Raw genomic sequence first — 19329 nt, 5'->3', positions numbered from 1 at the left:
AAACTGAATCGGAGTTTGATTCGTTCTTATATTATGAAAATCAGCCGGATTCAGTCCAATTTTGATTTTGTAATTTTTGAAACTGAATTGGACTAGTTGAAAAACATATATATATACAAATTAATTATATATCTTATACAAAATATTTTTTATATATAAGTTTTATATATAATATATATAATTATATATCATATATCAAATAATTTTATATTATAATTTATAAATTATAACATAAAATATTAATCTTAAATATGAACATTTGTAATTTGTCTGATCATATATTATTAATATAATTATATATAAAATAATGTTATTATAATTTATAAAATAAAATTTTAATCTTAAAGATGAAAATTTAATTGATCATATGCTTTAAACATAAAATATATATATTAAATTATTAATAATATTTTATCATAAGAAGTAAGAACCAAAAAGAAAGAAAAATCACTCAAATATTATAATTAAATTTTGATGGCCTAATAAATTCTCAATATTTTTTTTATAAGTACATAAGATATTAGTAGATTAGTAATACTAATATATATTAGTATATAATTTATATTAATTACAATTTACATTTTATGACCTAATACCAATAGTCTAATACTATATTACTATTAGTAATATACTTTAAGTCTATGTATAAATTAATATATAAATTACTATACTAAATAATCACATATAAAATAATGATATAGTAATACTAATACTAAATTACAATACTAATACTATCACTATAGTCTATCAATAATATAGTTCTAATAAATTAAACTCACTATAACAAATACTAATATATAGTTATTTTTATCACTATAATTAATACTAATATTTATAATAATATTATAGTCTAATACAATATTACGATTAGTAATATACTTTAAATCTATATATAAATTAGTATATAAATCACTATACATTTTAAAAAAAAAAAGAAAATCGGACCGGAAACCGGAGGTACCGGTTTACAAGGATAACCGGTACATACCGGTTTACAAGGATAACCGGTACATACCGGTTCGGTCCTAAATTTTATAAAAAACCGAATCAGACTGAACTGGTTACACCCCTAATAGACACAAAGGAATCTCATAAATGGATTCCACATACTGATGTGACAGTGTGCCACGTCTCCCCTTATTTTGTTTTTCTCTTTCTTTCTCCCCCTCCCCCTCGTGCCCGCCACCCATGCCATCTTCATGTGCCCTCTCTCTGTGTCGGCCATGGTGGTCAGCAACCACCTTAGGGTGGGCAAAAGACGCTGTCGATCTAAGCGGCATCGCTGGCGTGGAGCTCACGACAGCTTGGCGCACATGTTGGTGCACATTTCGCACACTATGTGCGTGGTCAACCGCTGCATGGTTGCCGCTAGGTGACCGAGGTGGTCGGGATCTAAGCCAACAACTTGCGTGGATGACGGTCGCCGTTTTGCTCGTTTGTGGTGGTCGAGAACCACCCCGGGAGGGAGAAAGAGAGAGGGAAAGGGGCGCACACTGTGTGCATGGTCGACCGCTGCGTGGTCGTCTCTAGGTAGCCAGGGTGGTTGGGATCTGAGTCGACGACTGTCGACTTGCGTGGTCAGGAACCACCTCGGGCGGGAGGGAGGGAGAGAGAGAGAGAGAGAGAGAGACGTGGCACACATCAATGTGTGGGATCCATTTATGTCTCTAGCAGTCCTCATAAAAATAATTAGTTGATTTCCATTTTTTTCATTTTTACATGAATCACAATTTTATTTGAAAAAAAAAAAACTGAATTTTTTTTAAAGGAACGATTTTTATTATTTTAGTAAAGAAAATTAAGAAATTCAAATTAATACAGACGCTAATCAATGTGAGTGACCTGCTGGTTTCGTGAAGCATGACATTTGTGAGCAAGAATTTTGGTTAGACACATTTTAATAAAAATGTTAATCTAAATTTAACTTTTGGGTATTTATATTTTGTAATTTTATTAATTAGTTCCTAGTGTACATCATAAATTACCAAACATGCATTTTGGGTATTTATAATCGTGCAACCTAATAGTACTCTAGTCCATTGAAATTACATCCCCTTTTTCTTGGAAATCAAACAGTGCATGGATCATCATCGATATTTCCTAGTTCCTACCTAAATAGCGAAATTGAAAGATTGAGAAGTTGATTATAAATCGGATGGTAAATTGAGAGGATTATGTGTATTACTTCCTTGGAATATAAAGGTTAATCACGATTCACGACTTTATGACAATAAAATAAATTAAAAAACAGCATAGGTTTAAAGAGAAAACAAATATTTGTGTTGAATTAGAACTACCTCAACTGGTTTCCAAGTTTCCCTCTTTTGGCCTGAAATATGATGGCTCATCTTCCATAACATCCTATAAGATTTCACATCATTTAGGCGATAAATTACAGAGACTTAGTGTATGAAAGTGGATGAAGAGTAAAATTAACACCAGCTTGGATGGCTAGTCTTACAACTAGGGGTGGCAATATGTGACACGACCCGTTAACCCAACACGAACACGACACGATAAAAACGGGTTAGGATTTAACCTTAACGGGTTCGGGTCAAAACGGGTTGACCCGTTAAGACACGATTGCTTAACGGGTCACTAACGGGTCAACCCGTTATAACCCGTTATGACCCGTTAAGAAAATTAAATTTACCTTTATACCCTTAGACCTAAAGGGTAGGGAGGACGCTCCACTTCCTTCTTCAAGTTCTAAATTTGTTTAGATCTGTGTTTTTAATTTTTTATTATATTTGAGATTGTAATATTAATATATATACATTGTATGTTTTGTCTATTACATTTGGGATGTAATTTTAATAATGAATATTATTATAAATTGTATGGATCATATTTGTTTGGATTGTAATTTTAGACTTGTAGTTAGTTTTTTATTTTTTATAGATATTATTTATATTTAAATATTTATATAAAATCAATTAAGTCAAACGGGTCGTGTCGTGTCGTATCGTGTATGTCCAACCTATTAACGTAAACGGGTTGAAACGGAACGGGTCGTGTCGTGTTATGTCGTGTCAATTTATTTCTTATTCATTAACGGGTCATAACGGGTCGTGTCGTGTCAACCCGTTATCTTATCGTGTCGTGTTCGGGTTTAGAATTTTGACACGAAATCCTTAACGGGTCGTGTTCGTGTTGACCCGTTAAGTGTAATGTACATACCTTGACACGACACGAACACGACCCGTTAACACGATTTGACACCCCTACTTACAACCATCGACCAAGTGTTTCTTCTTTTGACAAGCAAACATAAAACTATCCGAACAGAGATTGGAAAAGAAATAACGACCTGCCAAAAGTCTCATTATAAATCTAGGTAATTGTCCTCAAAAGCTGATGAGAGTGAGAGAGAGAGAGAGAGAGAGAGAGAGAAGGGCCGGGGATGTTCGGGCTGGCCTGTGATCTAGTTTGCTCTTGGTGTGGCCCATTCAACTCTAAGGATTAAACTGTCATAACCATAACCATTGAGCTTGTTGATGGCTCTCTGAGCATCTTCCCTGTTCACAAAGTTCACAAAACCAAATCCTCTGCTCATGCCAGTCTTTTGATCAATGGCAACATAAACTCGGCTTACAGCACCAAAAGGCCGGAAGAGCTCCTGCAAATCGGGCTCCCGGGTGTCCTCTGAGAGGTTGGTGACCCGAACAGAGTTTTCATCGTTCCTGCGTCTCATATCAGATCCGGTTCTCTCTGCCCCTGCTCTCATGCCCGGAGGAACATATGCTCCCTTGCTTGCCCCAGAAGCAGCGGTTGTGGCTTCCGATACAGCAGCAGGCTTATCAACAAATCCCTCAGCCTGTGGGGCAAGATCCTTGTACGGGCACCTTGAGGTCCAGTGGTCACCTTTCTTACCACAAGTCCTGCAGACCATGAGGACAGCACCTCCTTTACTAAGTTGAGCCAATGAGTCTCCTCCAGCCTTTGGTTCTTCTGGTTTGCTACCTGTAAAGGTTTCCAAGTTGTTAATAGACATAAGAAAGCCCTTAGCCACATCAATACTGCTACTATGCCGCCTCATTTTGCCCCCTTATTTTGACCGCTCATACATTTAAAATATTTTTTTTCTTTTACTTACTGATTAAGAAAGTAACTATTGGTGTATTTTTTAAAAATATTTAAATATGTTAACAAAATGTAAAGAAAAAAAGAAGAAAAAAATAAAAAGTGAAATTTGTACTAGTGGGCACACCCAGCGGTCAAAGTTGGGCGGCACACTAGCACTACCCTAGCCACATACTTGGGTTTGAATAAAAACAACATATAAGGAGATTTGAAACTAATGAAGCCATGAGTAATATGGTACCAATAGAAATAAATTCAGAGGTTAAAAAAGAAGGGTAGTGATAGGGTTACTATCCTCTTACTACCCATTTACTACTTATAGTGTATTTGAAGCTTTTTATTTTTTTATTATTTTATTTTAAGTATTTTTTTAACATCCTTAATCATTAAAAAAATTAAAAAATATATATAATTTTACTAATAGTCACTTTCTTAATCATTAAGTAAAATTTAAAATTAAAAAAAAAAATCAAATACAAAAAGAGTAGTAAGTGGATAGTAGGAGGGTAGTAACCCTATCATTATCCAAAAAAATAACTTGTCCATGGAGGGTTGCTTGAGACAGATAAGATAATTATTCATATACACCTCATGTTTGTGTCCAAAATAAGTGGTCTATGCATTTGGAAGTGTATATTTAGCATACAAAAAAATACTTGGTGTATGTGGTATACTTCTTACTTAAAAAAAAAAAACAAAAACTAGTTAAATCAATATTAAATTTGTTGCATACACTTTGTGCACAACCCTTTGAAGAATCACTAACCCTTTTAACTCTAGGCAAAATGGCACCGTTGTTGAACACTCTAAAGGACAAGTGAGGACAACCATGGAGGAAATATTAAGGAATTTGATCATCTAGGCACTTCTGAGATTCCGAAGAAAGAGGAAAGAAGCCCATGGTTCGAACATTGTGTTTCCTTCCCTTATTTTTGCCTTTTATTAATCAAGGGGTACACGCAAAAACTCGGAGCAATTAATGAGAAGAAATCTACATTAAGCCCACTCTTGGGCTGTACAGTCTACAGAAAAGTGGGTGCGGATGGGAAACATGCCCCCTTTCACCCAATCCTCAGACCCCAAATTCCCTAGTTCTATGGATTGCTACTTTACTTTCAAACCCCTGTTCTATCATACGATTCATACCCTAAGTAAGTACTCACGAAATACTTCTCTCCACCAGATTTCAGCAATCATGTTTTGCAAGTAGGTAAAACTGTCTCTTATAAAAATAAAATAAAAAGTACGTAAAACTGGAATTCCTACATGCTAAAAGTTGTATGCCATTGTATACACCTACCCATGAAAAAGGAGGCATCTTAACCCCAAAAAGAAAACAAAAATTCATTCAAACACAGTAGAAAACTTAAGGTATATTAAGCAGGTGATTCTATCACTTGTCCTATGATTTTTTGAACATACAAGACGTTAGTAGGGGAATTACGGTTTCTAATTTCATTTCTGGGAGAGAGTTTTCCAATAAATAGATTAGATTTCCCAGCTCCACTCATCGGATGTTGTATAAACTCCACAAGTGACTATGTGGATGAACAGTCAAAATACTAATCGGCCACAAAAATGCCCTATATCGTCCACCAAAAGAAACAGAACCTAGCTAAAAGATCTATTATAATTTTGCATTACAAACTTCAAATTAACAATGCCCTCAACTTATAAAAAAAATTAACAATCCCTTTCCCAGAAACTTTAACCTGTCAAACCAAACTCTATCCAAGCAACTTCCTAACAAGTTTCTCTTAGGATAAACAGAGAGAGTTAGAATTCTCAATGCCCAAAACCCTAATCGCCACCAAAAAAAAAAAAAAAGTTTCGCCAAGTCTACCCACACAGAAAAATACCACGCTTCTCCAATAAGCTCTAAATCTAAAACAGTTTATCACACCCCAGATCAAGTAATGGAGACAGACTAGAACATATTAAACCACTTGCAAAAGAGAGCTTGCGCACATGGTTTATGCCTGTGATTGTACGTGACACAGAGAGAGAGAGAGAGAGAGAGAGAGAGAGAGATGAACCAGGAGCCCGAGGGCGCTCGAGGAGGATCTCCTCGGTAGAGACCATGGTGAGCCGGCTACCGACGTCCTCGTGGACGGCGTCGCCGAACTTGGGCCAGGATCGGCGCTCTACGGCGCGCTTGCTAAGGCGGGCATTAGCGAGCTTGCGGGTGCGGGTGGTGGTGGTGATCTTGACCTTGTTGCCGTCGTCATTGAACCTGTACTCTATGACCTTCTTGATCCCGTTCTCGTCGGGACCAATAACCTGCCGCGGCGGAAGTAGGAAGTCCAAGTACTCTCCGTCGTCCTCCTCCAGCTCTCCCCATCGGAGCTTTGTTTGCTGCGCCGTGGCCATGACTTCGATTTCCCAAAGAAAGAAGGGACAGACGAGAGATTCAGGCCCAGCCTAGGGCTTTTCTACTGGATTATTATGGGCCTATTGGCGGCTTTGGAACTTACTATGGGCCTATTGGCGGCTTTGGAACTTATGGGCCTTCTTCAAATTGGGCTATGTGTGGCTCTAACATTAGGCCCAACAACTATGGTAATTATTACTTTCTCTTTCCTCCTCTTATGTTCTTTTTTTTTTCCTTTCTTTACTGTTTAGTTGATACTTAGAGCATTCTCATTGGATTAGCTAAAAGCTAAATTTAATGAGAATTTAGCTATTAGGTCATAAAATCTCTCACATTGAATTAGCTATATTCCAAATATAACTACAGTAAAGTCTAAACTAATTTTTAAATTTGGAACACACTATCCATTCATCAAATCTTTTTTATATTATTTCTTTCTCTCTCCTTTTAATATCAATTATTTCTCTCTCCATTTTAAATGACAATTGAAAAAATATAATTAGAATACAATTACTAATTAATATATAATATTATGAATAGTAAAATATGATAAAATAAAATAAATTCATAATTAAAAAAATTAAAAAATTTTCAAAATTATTAATTACTCATTACTATATAATGAATAAATGGATAATCCAATTTGGAGATTTGATGTGAATAGTCAAAGTTAAATTCATCTTATATTATTTTATTGTCATATAATGAAAAAATGGCTATTCCAATGTAGAAACTTATGTGAATGTAATAGCTAAATGCTAAATTCATCTTGCATTCATAAAAAATATACTTTAATTTAGCTAATCCAATGAGAGTGCTCTAATCGGTGGCAAAACTAGAAATTTTTTTGAGCGGCCCAATTTTTCTACTGTGTGGCACGTTTATATAAAATAATAATAGATAAATCTTAATTTTAATTTTATAAAAAAAACGATGAAAATATAACTATATTTAAATATTGGATTTCGATAATTTATTATATGCGTGCAGAAATAAAATTTTAAAACACAACTTGACATCTATTTCAGATTTCTAACGATAGTGTTTCTTGAAATAAAATTAAGACCTTATTATTTTTTGTAATGAAATATTTACAATTTATTTTTTCATAGAAACTATCAAGTAATCTTTTAAGTGTATAATACTATAATTAAGACTTTAAATAAATTATTTATTTTTCAATGAAATATAGAGGATAAAATTTCTCAACTTTTTTTCATATTGTTCATCAACCTTAGATAATTTTTCTTTTATTTATTTAATTTTGGATTCCACATAAAGAAGTGTAATATTGTATAATAATAAAATTTTGGAATACATATTAATAAGTTTATTATTTCTCACAAATGTCGTAGTATTAATATTTTTGAAGGGTCACATCGTAAAAAAAAGATAATATAGAAATTATACAAAATTTGGAGGTTATGAAAAAAAATTGGAGAGAGACATTTCTATCTATATAGAAATTTTAGAAAATCTTAAAAAGCATGTGGGGATTATAATTTCTTTTTTTTGAGGGGGGGGGGGGATTTTTTATTTACATAAAAATTAGGAAAAAATATAGAGTATTTTAATTTTAAAAAAACTGGGGGGCTATGAAATATATTTAATTTATGTGTAAGTGAAATAAAAGTGGGATCCACCATTAACAATTGGATTTTTTTAAGAATGTTCTACAGTTGTCTGCTTTTTTTATTTTTCAAATGGAGTGCGTGAACTTACACATATTAAAACTATATAAATCATTTCTCATATATGTATACGCTCATTTGCATCATTTAGTTTTGTAAAGGACAAGACTATAGGATTTGCATCTAAGTACACCACTAAGGCTAGATTACTTTTATGTGTGACTTTTTTACAATAATTCATTCTCAATGCAATTTCACAGGATGAAGAAAAGGTAAGAGAAAATGAACTGTCATGTGAAGGAAAGCACCAGAATACAGAAGAGGAAAAACGTATATATATATATATATATATATATATATATATATATATATTAACTGTAATAACAGGAAATTGGAAACATAAAATCCAGATTCACATCCTCTCTTATTACACAATGTTCCACACATCAAACAAAATCATGGGTTCTTGATCTGTCTTCACCAGCTTACACAATCCACCACAGTGTCCACTCCCTCAAATCTTTCCAATCAAAAGTACAAAACAAAAGACAAGAAAAAAAGAAGAAAGGGAAAAAAATGAGGAAAGTAATTAAAGAAAACCAACATGTCATCTCCTCCTTTCAAAAACAACAAATATTTTCAACAGTCATAATGAAGCAGAAGGGCCACAGCTACAAACTATGGGTAGCATCACCCGCTGCCAACCACACCACCGCCATGAGCACTACCATCACCACAAGCATCAATGTTGGCTGCATCCATTGCAGGGGCAGCTATGACAGCATCAGGACCAGCATTATCGGCGTGATTACCTGGTGCCATAGGAGCATGTTCTTTGGTTTTGCCGCCTTTCCGGGGCTTGTCATGGGAAGCTTTCTGCTGTGGAGAACTATTACCTGAGTCTCCATGGTTGGTTTCTTTGTGCTTGAGGCTTGGGATGCAGAAACATATGGTTTTGCTCTTCATCACTGGATCTTCAGCAAAAACTCAATTACACTTGTTTCTCGTGGCTTCGTTGCTCAATAATAAACACTTCAAAAGGTTCCCAAAACATTAATTATTACATGATTGCTTGGCTAACAAGCATTGTTAGCATAAATTAAGGACTTTTTTTGAAGAATAACTCATGAAACTTTTTCTTTTTATGTTCTTCATGTTCTCATAGTAGTACAAAGCTTTTTCATTACCTGGTTTCCATCATGTATTTTATGGATATCAACGGCTACATGCCAGCCAGGCCAGCTATGCAAGAAAATTGCTTTTAGGAAGCAACACAACCTTAAATGATTGAACTACAGTAATTAACCTAGGTTAAGCCAAAATGCTGTGAAGCTTCATCAATAATGCTTATAAAGCTAGAGATTCCTTAAAAAAGTTGAAATCCTCAAAAGATTTCGGGTATAATCTTACTAAAGCAGCATTAGGAGGAATGATTTTCAGAGAATTAATGGATGCCACTCATTGCTGAGAACACCATTGATGCAGGTGCATATGTTTTCAACACTATTAGACAGGCTGTAGTTGTCTGACATAAAAATCATTTGGTCTTTAAACAAATGATTGTTCTAATCCCCCCCTAAAACCTCATTCTCTTCTGATTGACTGGAAATAGTTGTGCCTCAGATCCACCCCTACCTTGCCACCCTCGTACCACCTTATGTACAAGTACAACCTAGAGGCTAATCAATTTGACCAAGTGTTAATCCAGTAAATAAATTCACAATTTCCGAAGTGTTTGTTTTTACAACTCATCTCACCCAATCATTACAATTTTTTCAAATTTATACATAAAATAAAATAAACATTTGAACTTTTTCAAATCCTAAAACAAAAATAATATTAAGAAAATATATTCTAATAATATTTTATACAGCTTTTAACTTTAATCTCAACTCATCTCATCTACAAAAACAAACGAAATTGAGTTGTTTTAACGTTTGAACTCATTTTTAAAATGATAATATTAAGGGCACGTTTTAGAATTTTGTGAATAACAATAAAATGGTTTGAGGTAAAATATTTTATTATAATATTAATTTTGTTTTGAAATTTATAAAAATTTTATTGATTTTTGGGTTTTATTTTGAAGTTTGTAAAAATTAGATTAATTTTTATTTGATTAATGATTAGATAAAAAAGTTATAAATTAAAAATTAAAAAGTGTTTTATATTCGAATGATGTTTGAAAATAAAATTATGAAAATTTTTGAAAATTTTAACAATTCTCCTTAGACTGCGTTTAGATGTTGAACTGAGTTGAGTTGATTTGATAAAATATTATTTTTTAATATTATTATTATTTTAAGATTTGAAAAAATTGAATTGTTTATTATATTTTGTGTTAAAATTTAAAAAAATTATAATGATAAGTTGAGATGAATTGAGAAATCAAACGAACCCAAGTCTGTCCAATTAATCAAACTTCAGCCAACATTCAGGCTCGAATTCTGTAATACTGCACAGTAAGAGGCAACTAGTTTCTGCCACTAATCGTGGTTTCTACCAATACATTTTTCCTTTTTCAAAAAATATGAATTGTAAATTTGTAATACAAAATTTCTCACACATCCCTCATGCCATCTCTCATTTTTTGTTTCTAAAGAAAGGAAAAAAGAAAAATGCCAAACACATGGATGCTCTTGTTTGATGAGCTCATGAAAAATATCACCACATAAGTGCTCACAGTCTGGCATTCACCGCACGGTCACAGAACCATCTTGCTTCATTTTAATGAGACTGCTTTCAATGTTCCGGAGTACTGGTTTATAGCTGCAATTATTATTATTATTATTTTTTGGTTTAGAAAAAAGAAATAAACAAGGGAGCTTATGTAATTCACAACAGATGAATTGATTTGATGAACAGAGAAAGAGAGGGGGGATCTTACAGGCTTGCAAGACCATTATACGCTTGCGAGAGTTGTTGAAGTCGGGCTGAGAGCTGCATAACCTCCGCTGACAGTGCTTCTGCTTTGCTCTGTTCGTGTGCAAGTTGGACCTGTGAACATGGCGTCAAATAGACTGCAAATTAAGTTATTACAGAACAAGAGCCCTGATCATGCAAGAATTTTCAGAGAGGTATCCCCTCTCAGATCAGTTTTAATGCTTTGTCGTGAAGTTTAGTATTGGACTTGCTCTACCTCAACTCACATCCACATTTCAGAAAGGATTAAGCAAACCCAGTATCCCCCGTTTGGTTGTTGGACTGTACTGAGATCAATTCAGTTCAGTCTAATTTTAAGACGAGTCTAACATCTAAACACCCAACTCTCAAATCACTAAACTCATATCAACTCAAAACCTCTTTACACGTGGGACCCACAACCTTTTTCAATTCAACACCTCTTTACACGCGGGACTCACAACCTTTTTCAAATTCTCATAAATATATCTAAACTCATTTTAACATCCAAACACATCTAAACTTATCTTAAGTGGGCATCACAAAACTTACTCCACCATCTCAACTCACTACTATTCATAAAAAATTCAATTCATCTCAACTCAGTTCAACATCCAAACGCAACATTAATCAACCACTAACCTTGAGAGAGAGAACTTCAGTAGTAGTAGGTGCTGGACCAGTCTCGTTCACCCCATCTCTATAAGTTCCAGGCAAGCCCTTAGCCTGTTCTGTTCTCAACTTATCTAGAGTTCCACGGAGCTCTTCATTTTGCTTGAGACAGTCTTTCACCTGCAAAGTCATGTGTTGGGCAGGTTATAACTTTTAGAAAGAAAACCATCGATAATACAGAGCAATTACCAACAGAAATTATGTCCACTCTTAAAATAATTAATAAAACTTAGAGCTTAAGCAAAAAGATAAATTAAACAAACTTAGATAAATACTAGAACCAATAATCAATAGGAAAGCTTGAATACCTTTTTAGTGTTACCAACAGTTTAAACCTAAAAGCTCAATGGTTGACTAATTACCGCAAAGATAATGGACAATAAGATGTATCAGCCGCTGTATGGAATGAAAGGAGGCTGAAACATTGCACAAACTCAAGAATCAAAATACCGATTCATTCTGCAGATAAATTCTCGAAGGACACCATATCGGTTATGCAGTCCTTAAAAGCCTTCATAGTTAACATATCTTTAGTGCAAAATGATCTAAAATGAACCTTTTGCCATCTGCTTATAACATTGAGTTCAAAGGTCTACAAAAATTACAATAAAAAATTTTCTTTCCCCATTTCTGTGAGTAGTTTTATTAACCGAATAATCCAAACCCATCATTTTATTACTCCGGATCTCCACAAAGAATTTGAGTGTACCATCAAATCACATAGACATGTGGAAACATACGTGTGTTGTTCCCCAAACTTTATGGTTTATGTTCAACACACCAGGTCACAGATTATGTAAGGCTGGCCAAGAAAAGAAATATATCCTCTAAAATGCATTTTAAATAAGCACTAACAGACGTTATAATCCAAAACATACATGCGTTCACATGAATCATAATGAACTTGTTGTCCTAAGAAAATTCCCAAATGCTTTTGCAGCCCAAGATGAAAAAAAAAATCATAATTATCTAACAATGACAACAGACCACCATTAGAGGCTCCACGTTTTGTGTTTTAAATTCTGCATGCATTTCATACATGAGCCTCACTTTCTAGTACTCTAAAAACAGCAAGTGCAAGTTCATGACTCGAATCCTCTAGTGTACCACATAATTTTTTTACAAGTACAATATATACACTGATTACAAACAGTTCAATCTCCGCTATTTTTATAAATTCCTGTTTACTGATAATAATAAAAAAAAAACTGTTAAATCTAATCCATAAAAAAAGGCAATGAACTAATGCATTGTAGCTAAAAGGGAAAAAATTCCATGATCTTTCAATAAGATATACCTACATGAAATTAGAACATGATTCATCAATCAGAACGTCCCTAATTCCACAAACCAAATTGTGTAGAACCCTCACTCGTTAGTACCTGATTCTCCCAGCGAACTGCTATGCCCATTGCCTCTTGATAAGAACTCGAGAGATTAGAATTTTCCTCAAAAAGCCGCTCTATCTCTGAAGATTGGGAATCAATCTGATGAAAACATAATGAATTATTTTGGCCATCACATGGAGAATGTGTTTTAATGAAGGATCACAGAAGGGGTAAGACTAACCTCGACCAGAAGCTTCTGTCTACTACTCTCCAATCTCTCAACCACTACAGCCATATCGTGCAGCTGCTTCTCAAGTTTCTCCTTGTCTTCCTGCAATATATATATAAAAAAAAAAAGTAAAGTACAGAACAACAGAAGCTCCAAAACACTCACTGTCCCCGTTAGATACATAAATCAATGATAAATTTTTTTTTATATAAGTAATCAATGATACAAATATCACCAGCAGATCAATTAAGCAAGACACTACTAGGAAAAGTGGGATTAAGTTCAAATGCTGTGGTTATGTTATACTGTGCTTCATACAGGCTAAAGCTGTCAAACATCAGCTCAGTCATAACCATCAAAACACACTGGTTATTGGGCCTATGAACTTGCCAAAAGATCAGCAGTGGACACATTTTCGTTGCAAATAACGAATTAACACTTTCATTATAGTAGGACAAAAATTCCTATGTCGATATCATTATGAACACAACTACCATAAATAAGATCATTAAGCAAAGAAATTCTCTTACCAGTGAAAGCCCCTTTTGAGCCGCTTTTTCTGAGCTTTCTTCTGCATTGCACGAACAGATCAATGATATGAAAGAAAAAAAAAATGACTGAACAATGGAAAACTGTTCATAAATTTTCATGAATGGTACCCGAGGCCCTTCTAGTTAAAGCTGCCAATTTCTCTTCCATTTCCTGATTTTCAGCTAAGAGAGCTGAAGTTCGGGCTTGCTCCTCTGCTAATCGTTGTTGCTCTTGCTGCCTCAATATTGAGACTTGCTATAAGTTTCGAACCACCATTAGAAACTCATAAAAAGAAAGATAAGATAATAAAAATAAACAGTTCTAACGGTCTAACCTGGAACTCAGTTTTTAAGCTAGCTAACTCCTTTTCTAAGGTTTGTATATCTGGGGAATTTCCAATAGAGTTGATTCCACCAAGTGGATTAATTGCTTGTTGCTGTATTGAGTTCAGCTCTGCTCTCAAGGCTGAAGCATCTTCCTCAGCCTATTGAAAGAGAAATCGTAAAAACAAGAAACAAACATGACAATACCAATATATACATAAAAACTGATTGCATACTCGATATTGTTCTTCCTCTGCATCCTTTAACCGTTTCTTGAGCATGCGAAGCTGGGCAGAAAGGTCCTCCTACACTAACGCAAGATACTTTTTAGGTGAAAAATGAAAGGAATAAAAAAATATGAAATGAGAACATATATTGTGCATGGGATTTACCCGCGCAACAACTGCTGCATCTTTCTCCATCGCCACATCCTTTAGAGCTTTTCTCAGAGATGGTACAGTGTTTTGTTCCTGCAATTTATAGCCAAGAAGAATAAAACAAAAAGCTAATTCATGTTGAAGAATTGAACCAAAACATCTAGAACTTTTTTTCATGACATAAAACTTCAGGTGGTATGATGTATGTATGGGGGGAAAAAGTGCACAGATCTAAAACTCAGACAATGTAGAACACCCAGAAAAGGAAGACAGAAAAGATTCTCACCATATGAAAGCAAAGCTGTGTGGCTAATCATTTTTTTAATTTCTCATTAGGTTTCTCGTCTATAAATTATTATTGTGGATCATTCCCATGACTTCCCAAACCAAAGGAATTAAAAAGTATAATGTGTCCACCAATGACAAACACAAGTGGAAATGCACACAGCAATGTTAATCACCACACCCTTCTATGCAATAAATAAATAAAGAATAATGAAGGCCTTCAATTACCAGATCAGTCACACGCTTCTGTAGCATGTCAGTCTCAGCTTCCCTTGTTTGAAGCTTAAACAGAATGTCAGAAACATATCAGATCATTATTCATTATCAAAATCCTTCGCAGCTGTGCATTACATACAGAACAAATATATATATATATACATACATATATATATATATGCCCACACACACATATCCAATATGACAGCCTTACCCTTGAAGTCAACGTCTTGTTCTCTTCCTCCAATTCCACATTCTTCTTCTGTAGGTCTTGTAGCTGAGATACCAAACCACTAACATCGTTCTGCAACGGTGATCAGGAAAAATTGTTTTAGGAACGTTTTTTAGGAAAAATTGCTTCAAACTGCCGCATTTGATTGCCTACAACATGCAATGAAAGAACAGAACCTTTTTTTAACAGTTATTAATAAGTTACGAGCTCAACTTTCACGCCATATAATGGTGGCCGGCAGTAAATGCCATCATTTTTATTTTATTTTTGATAAGTAAAGATATTATATATATAAATCAATAGGAGAGCCCCTAATGACCCAAAAATCCCATGAAACCTACCCAAAATACACCAAGCCCAACCCCAACCCCTTGTTTCCATAAAACTAATAAACTGGAAATAAACGGCAGTAAGTGCCATCACAAGCAGAATGAAATAAACTGTCAATATTCAATTCTTTGTAAGAAACTTTCTATTGTCAAAGCCCCCCATCTTCGGAAAACCAAACAAAAGGTAAGACTAAAAAACCGAGAAATTTTTTCAATGCCAAAATTCTTTACAAATTGGAAAAAGAATGTCGTAAAAAATAAAAATTAGAAAGAGGAAAATTTAGAAAAAAAAAATGAAAAGACCCTATGATGAAACCTAAAAGAAAAAGAAAACGGAGAACTCGGTTCCTACCTCCATGAGTCGATTTGCGCTCTCTGATTTTTTCATCCCAACAATATCTGTGGACCAGAAGAAAAAAGTTATACATTAGGAAAACCTTCATATCATTGAGAGCGAGAGGGGGAGAAAGAGACCAGTGGGAATGGAAGCTTTGCTCAGATCTGGTCCCGAAGAAGTTTTGCTCAATCTTTCGGCTGCTCTCTTCTGACGAATCTCTTCCAACTGTGTACACACGAACACACGCACACGCACACGCACACGCACACGCACACGCACATATATATAGAGGATAAATTAGCACATGAAAAGAATACGAAACTCGGGAAACTAAAAGCGAAAGACGAGCATGGTGAAGAAGGGCGAAGGATCAGCACCGTTCTTCGAGCGAGGGATGCGTGCCGAGCGTCCATGGCAGCTTTAAAGATGACAGATTGCAGAGATTAATACTGATTTTCCCTCCTCAATCGGAGAGGACTCGGCGTTTCCCTGCAATTCTTCCCCAACCAAACTAGACCGCCAAAGGAGACGAGCAAACGTATTTGTTGGAATTTAGAAGGAAGAAGAACAGAAACGTTTTTTTGGAGGCTGATAAGAAAAGTCCAAACCAATGTTTATTAAAGATAATACTTAATTTAATAGACATCAAGAACGGCCGTCTGGGTGGTGTAGTTGGTTATCACGCTAGTCTCACACACTAGAGGTCCCCGGTTCGAACCCGGGCTCAGACATTTTTTAATTTTTATTTTTCACTCTTTCAACACACAAACATGTGGAAGTGTGTTTTCAAGAGGAATAAAATTCTATGCATCAGTTACTATTCACTTTTACACTCCACACCTATCTATAGCCTTTTTTTTTTTTTCCTCATCAGTCACTATTCACTATCACATACCCCACCTCTTATGAAAAATACCCTCACGTCTTAGGAAAAAAAAAGATATAGATGTGGAATGTGAAAATAAATAGTGACTGATGAATATAATTCCTCATTTTCACCATTGATGGGTAATTATTTTTGCCTTCTAACACATACTCAGAGTCTATATAAACTAGTTAATCGAGGAAAAGGGAAAGAATAGAACTGTAACGAAAGATGCTTGTAAAATAATTGTCAAACACAAACTTTGTCCGTATACATTTGAGGAGCCTCAAATATTTGGCGAAAATGCTCACTTTCCAATTATTGTGATAAATGAAGTTAAAACTACCAATAATCTCCACATGAACAAATCCCATCTTTAAAATGGTGAAAACGATTCACATCTCGAACCAGAATCTCTCTATTCGCAAACTTGGAAATGAACTTGGTAACCGAATGACAGTCTTCACATAGCCTTAAGTTTTTGGTAATCCGAATTGTTTCCCCTTTACTTGCATTGATGAGTCCAAAGGCAACAGCAAGCTTTTCGCTATGGCCCAATACAATTCGTTCCTTCTCCTCTGTATCAAGATCATAAAGAACAGCTTTAGTTTGTGGCACGTAGCCCTGCTCCTTCATCTCATTTGACAATTTAAGCAACAAAGCATGGAGTTGTTCAATCTGTGGGTTAAGCTCCTCAACAGACGTAAACGAGTAGATCTTCCTTTTAACTTCTATCCAACTGCGACCAGGGAGCTTTTGTAGTCCCCGAGCTTCTAAGAGCTTCTTCACTCTTTTTACCTCACCCCACATGTTAGCTTCAGCATAAATATCAGTTAGGAGCACATAATTCCCAGCATTCATAGGCTCAAGCTCAAACAGTCTTCTGCTTGCTCTCTCTGCAAGCTCCACATTGCAATGAATCCTGCATGAGCCAAGAAGAGAACCCCAAACCTTAGGTCCTGGTTCAATCCGCATATCTTCGATAATCTTGGCTGCTTCATCCAATTGATTGGCACGGCCAAGAAGGTCCACCATACAAGCATAATGCTCCACACTAGGATATATCCTATGTTCTTTAACCATAGACTCAAACAACATCTTCCCCTCCTCAACAAAACCGGCATGACTACATGCTCCCAAAACACTAACAAATGATATGTGACTCGGTGAGAGTCCTTGTTGAATCATCTCTAGGAAAATTTGAATTGACTTCTTTCCAAATCCATGAATCCCATAACTTGAAATCAAGGAATTCCAGGAAACAACATCCCTCTTTGCCATCCGATCAAAAACAAGTTGCCCCAATTCAAGTTTACCACATCTTGCATACATCGTCACAAGGGCACTAATTACTGGCAGGATAGAGTCAAGTCCCCTTCTAAGGATATAACCATGGATCAGCTTCCCTTGCTCCAATGAGGCAAGAGCTGAACAAGCTTGAAGAACACTGACCATTGTCACTGAATTTGGAACTGAATCGTGGGTCTCAAGAATCATTTCACGGAATAGTTCCAAAGCTTCAAAGGGGCTCCCATTCTTCGCATAACACGCAATCATAGCACTCCATGAGACCACATTTCTCACAGGCATCGAATCAAACACACAACTAGCATTCGATACACACCCAAACCTGGCGTACATATCCACCATAGTAGTCATAACATGAACATGCGATTCATACCCATGTCGCAGAATATGAGCGTGAATCTCCTTACCCATATGGAGAAGCGAAATCAAACACTCCGAAGCAACGCAAGCTTTGAGCACATACGTATACGTGAACCTATCAGATGGAATCCCAATCTCATTCATCCGTCGATACAAACCTAAGACCTCTTGGCCATAACCCGCCAGCGTAAGCGCTCTAAAGAGAGCATTCCAAACATATATCGTTCTCTTACGAGTTTTATCAAACACCTCCCGTGCGTCGTCGATAGAGTCCAATTCGGAATACATATTGATGAGTTTGGTGGCCAGGAAAGGGTCCTGATCAAACCCAGCATCGAGGAGGTGGCGGTGAACGTCAACGCCATCGGAGAGGGAGTTTTGGAGGGAGCAAGAGAGGATTAAGAGCTCGTAGGTATGCTGCGTCGGGTTGGGCTCGTGAGGGAGGACTTGGAGGGCTTGCTTGAGACTGCCTTGTTTACATAAAGACTGTATCAACTGGTTGTAGTTTGTGCCCGTATTCTTTGGGTTTAAGGTGAGGGAACAGATTGGTGGTCTCGAAGAAGAGCGAGTGGGGAAGTAGAAAGGAGTGGAGGTGGAAGACGATTGGAGATTGTGGGGAGAGTGAAGAGCCCACATCACATTCACATGAGAATTACGATGTCGTCTGCTCAGACCGAGGTTACCTTTTCTATTTTTAAGGTCCTTAAATACTCCTTCCTACTCTCCCATCTAACTTCTACATAGAAATATCTATATATTTGGTCAGGTGAGCTGTGTTGTTTAAACTTTTGTATGGATTTTTTATGATTTAGGTAGCCTTCTGTGAGTTTAGGTTCTAAAAACTCAAAAGTAATGTTAGATATAATTATAGAATGCACAAACATCATATAATTGCTTTAAAAAATTGCGAGATTCAGTATTAAATTTTTTTTTTCCATGTACATTATGTTT

The 19329-nt window shown here is 35.6% G+C and overlaps 3 protein-coding genes and 1 non-coding gene across 4 annotated transcripts; 1 reads left to right on the top strand and 3 right to left on the bottom strand.

Moving 5' to 3' along the window:
- Positions 1–3271: 3271 nt before the first annotated feature.
- Positions 3272–9051, bottom strand: LOC109017816 (eukaryotic translation initiation factor 3 subunit G-like). The gene is made up of 3 exons (XM_019000003.2): positions 8791–9051; positions 6120–6504; positions 3272–3963 (listed from the first exon to the last, which is right to left on the bottom strand). Exons 1-3 carry the CDS (start codon positions 9049–9051, stop codon positions 3425–3427), a joined length of 1185 nt encoding a protein of 394 aa, XP_018855548.2. The 3' UTR covers positions 3272–3424.
- A 1428-nt stretch (positions 9052–10479) lies between these two features.
- LOC109017833 (paramyosin) lies at positions 10480–16406 on the bottom strand. The gene is made up of 15 exons (XM_019000019.2): positions 16223–16406; positions 15983–16070; positions 15861–15907; positions 15162–15251; positions 14960–15013; positions 14462–14539; positions 14306–14374; positions 14081–14230; positions 13875–14001; positions 13746–13786; positions 13228–13317; positions 13041–13145; positions 11629–11778; positions 10973–11082; positions 10480–10854 (listed from the first exon to the last, which is right to left on the bottom strand). The coding sequence occupies exons 1-15, from the start codon at positions 16256–16258 to the stop codon at positions 10779–10781; spliced, it is 1311 nt and encodes a 436-aa protein (XP_018855564.1). The 5' UTR covers positions 16259–16406; the 3' UTR covers positions 10480–10778.
- Positions 16407–16502: 96 nt separating this feature from the next.
- On the top strand, positions 16503–16576 carry TRNAV-CAC. The gene has a single exon. It is a non-coding gene; the product is annotated as a tRNA-Val (tRNA).
- A 348-nt stretch (positions 16577–16924) lies between these two features.
- On the bottom strand, positions 16925–19090 carry LOC109017843 (pentatricopeptide repeat-containing protein At3g46790, chloroplastic). Its single transcript, XM_019000029.1, has one exon. The coding sequence runs from the start codon at positions 19012–19014 to the stop codon at positions 17053–17055; it is 1962 nt and encodes a 653-aa protein (XP_018855574.1). The 5' UTR covers positions 19015–19090; the 3' UTR covers positions 16925–17052.
- Positions 19091–19329: the final 239 nt, after the last annotated feature.

Source organism: Juglans regia, chromosome 5 (genome assembly GCF_001411555.2).
Source record: "Juglans regia cultivar Chandler chromosome 5, Walnut 2.0, whole genome shotgun sequence".
Classification (NCBI taxonomy): Eukaryota; Viridiplantae; Streptophyta; class Magnoliopsida; order Fagales; family Juglandaceae; genus Juglans; species Juglans regia.
Note: the sequence above shows the minus strand (reverse complement) of the source record. Positions and strands in the feature narration are given on the sequence as shown.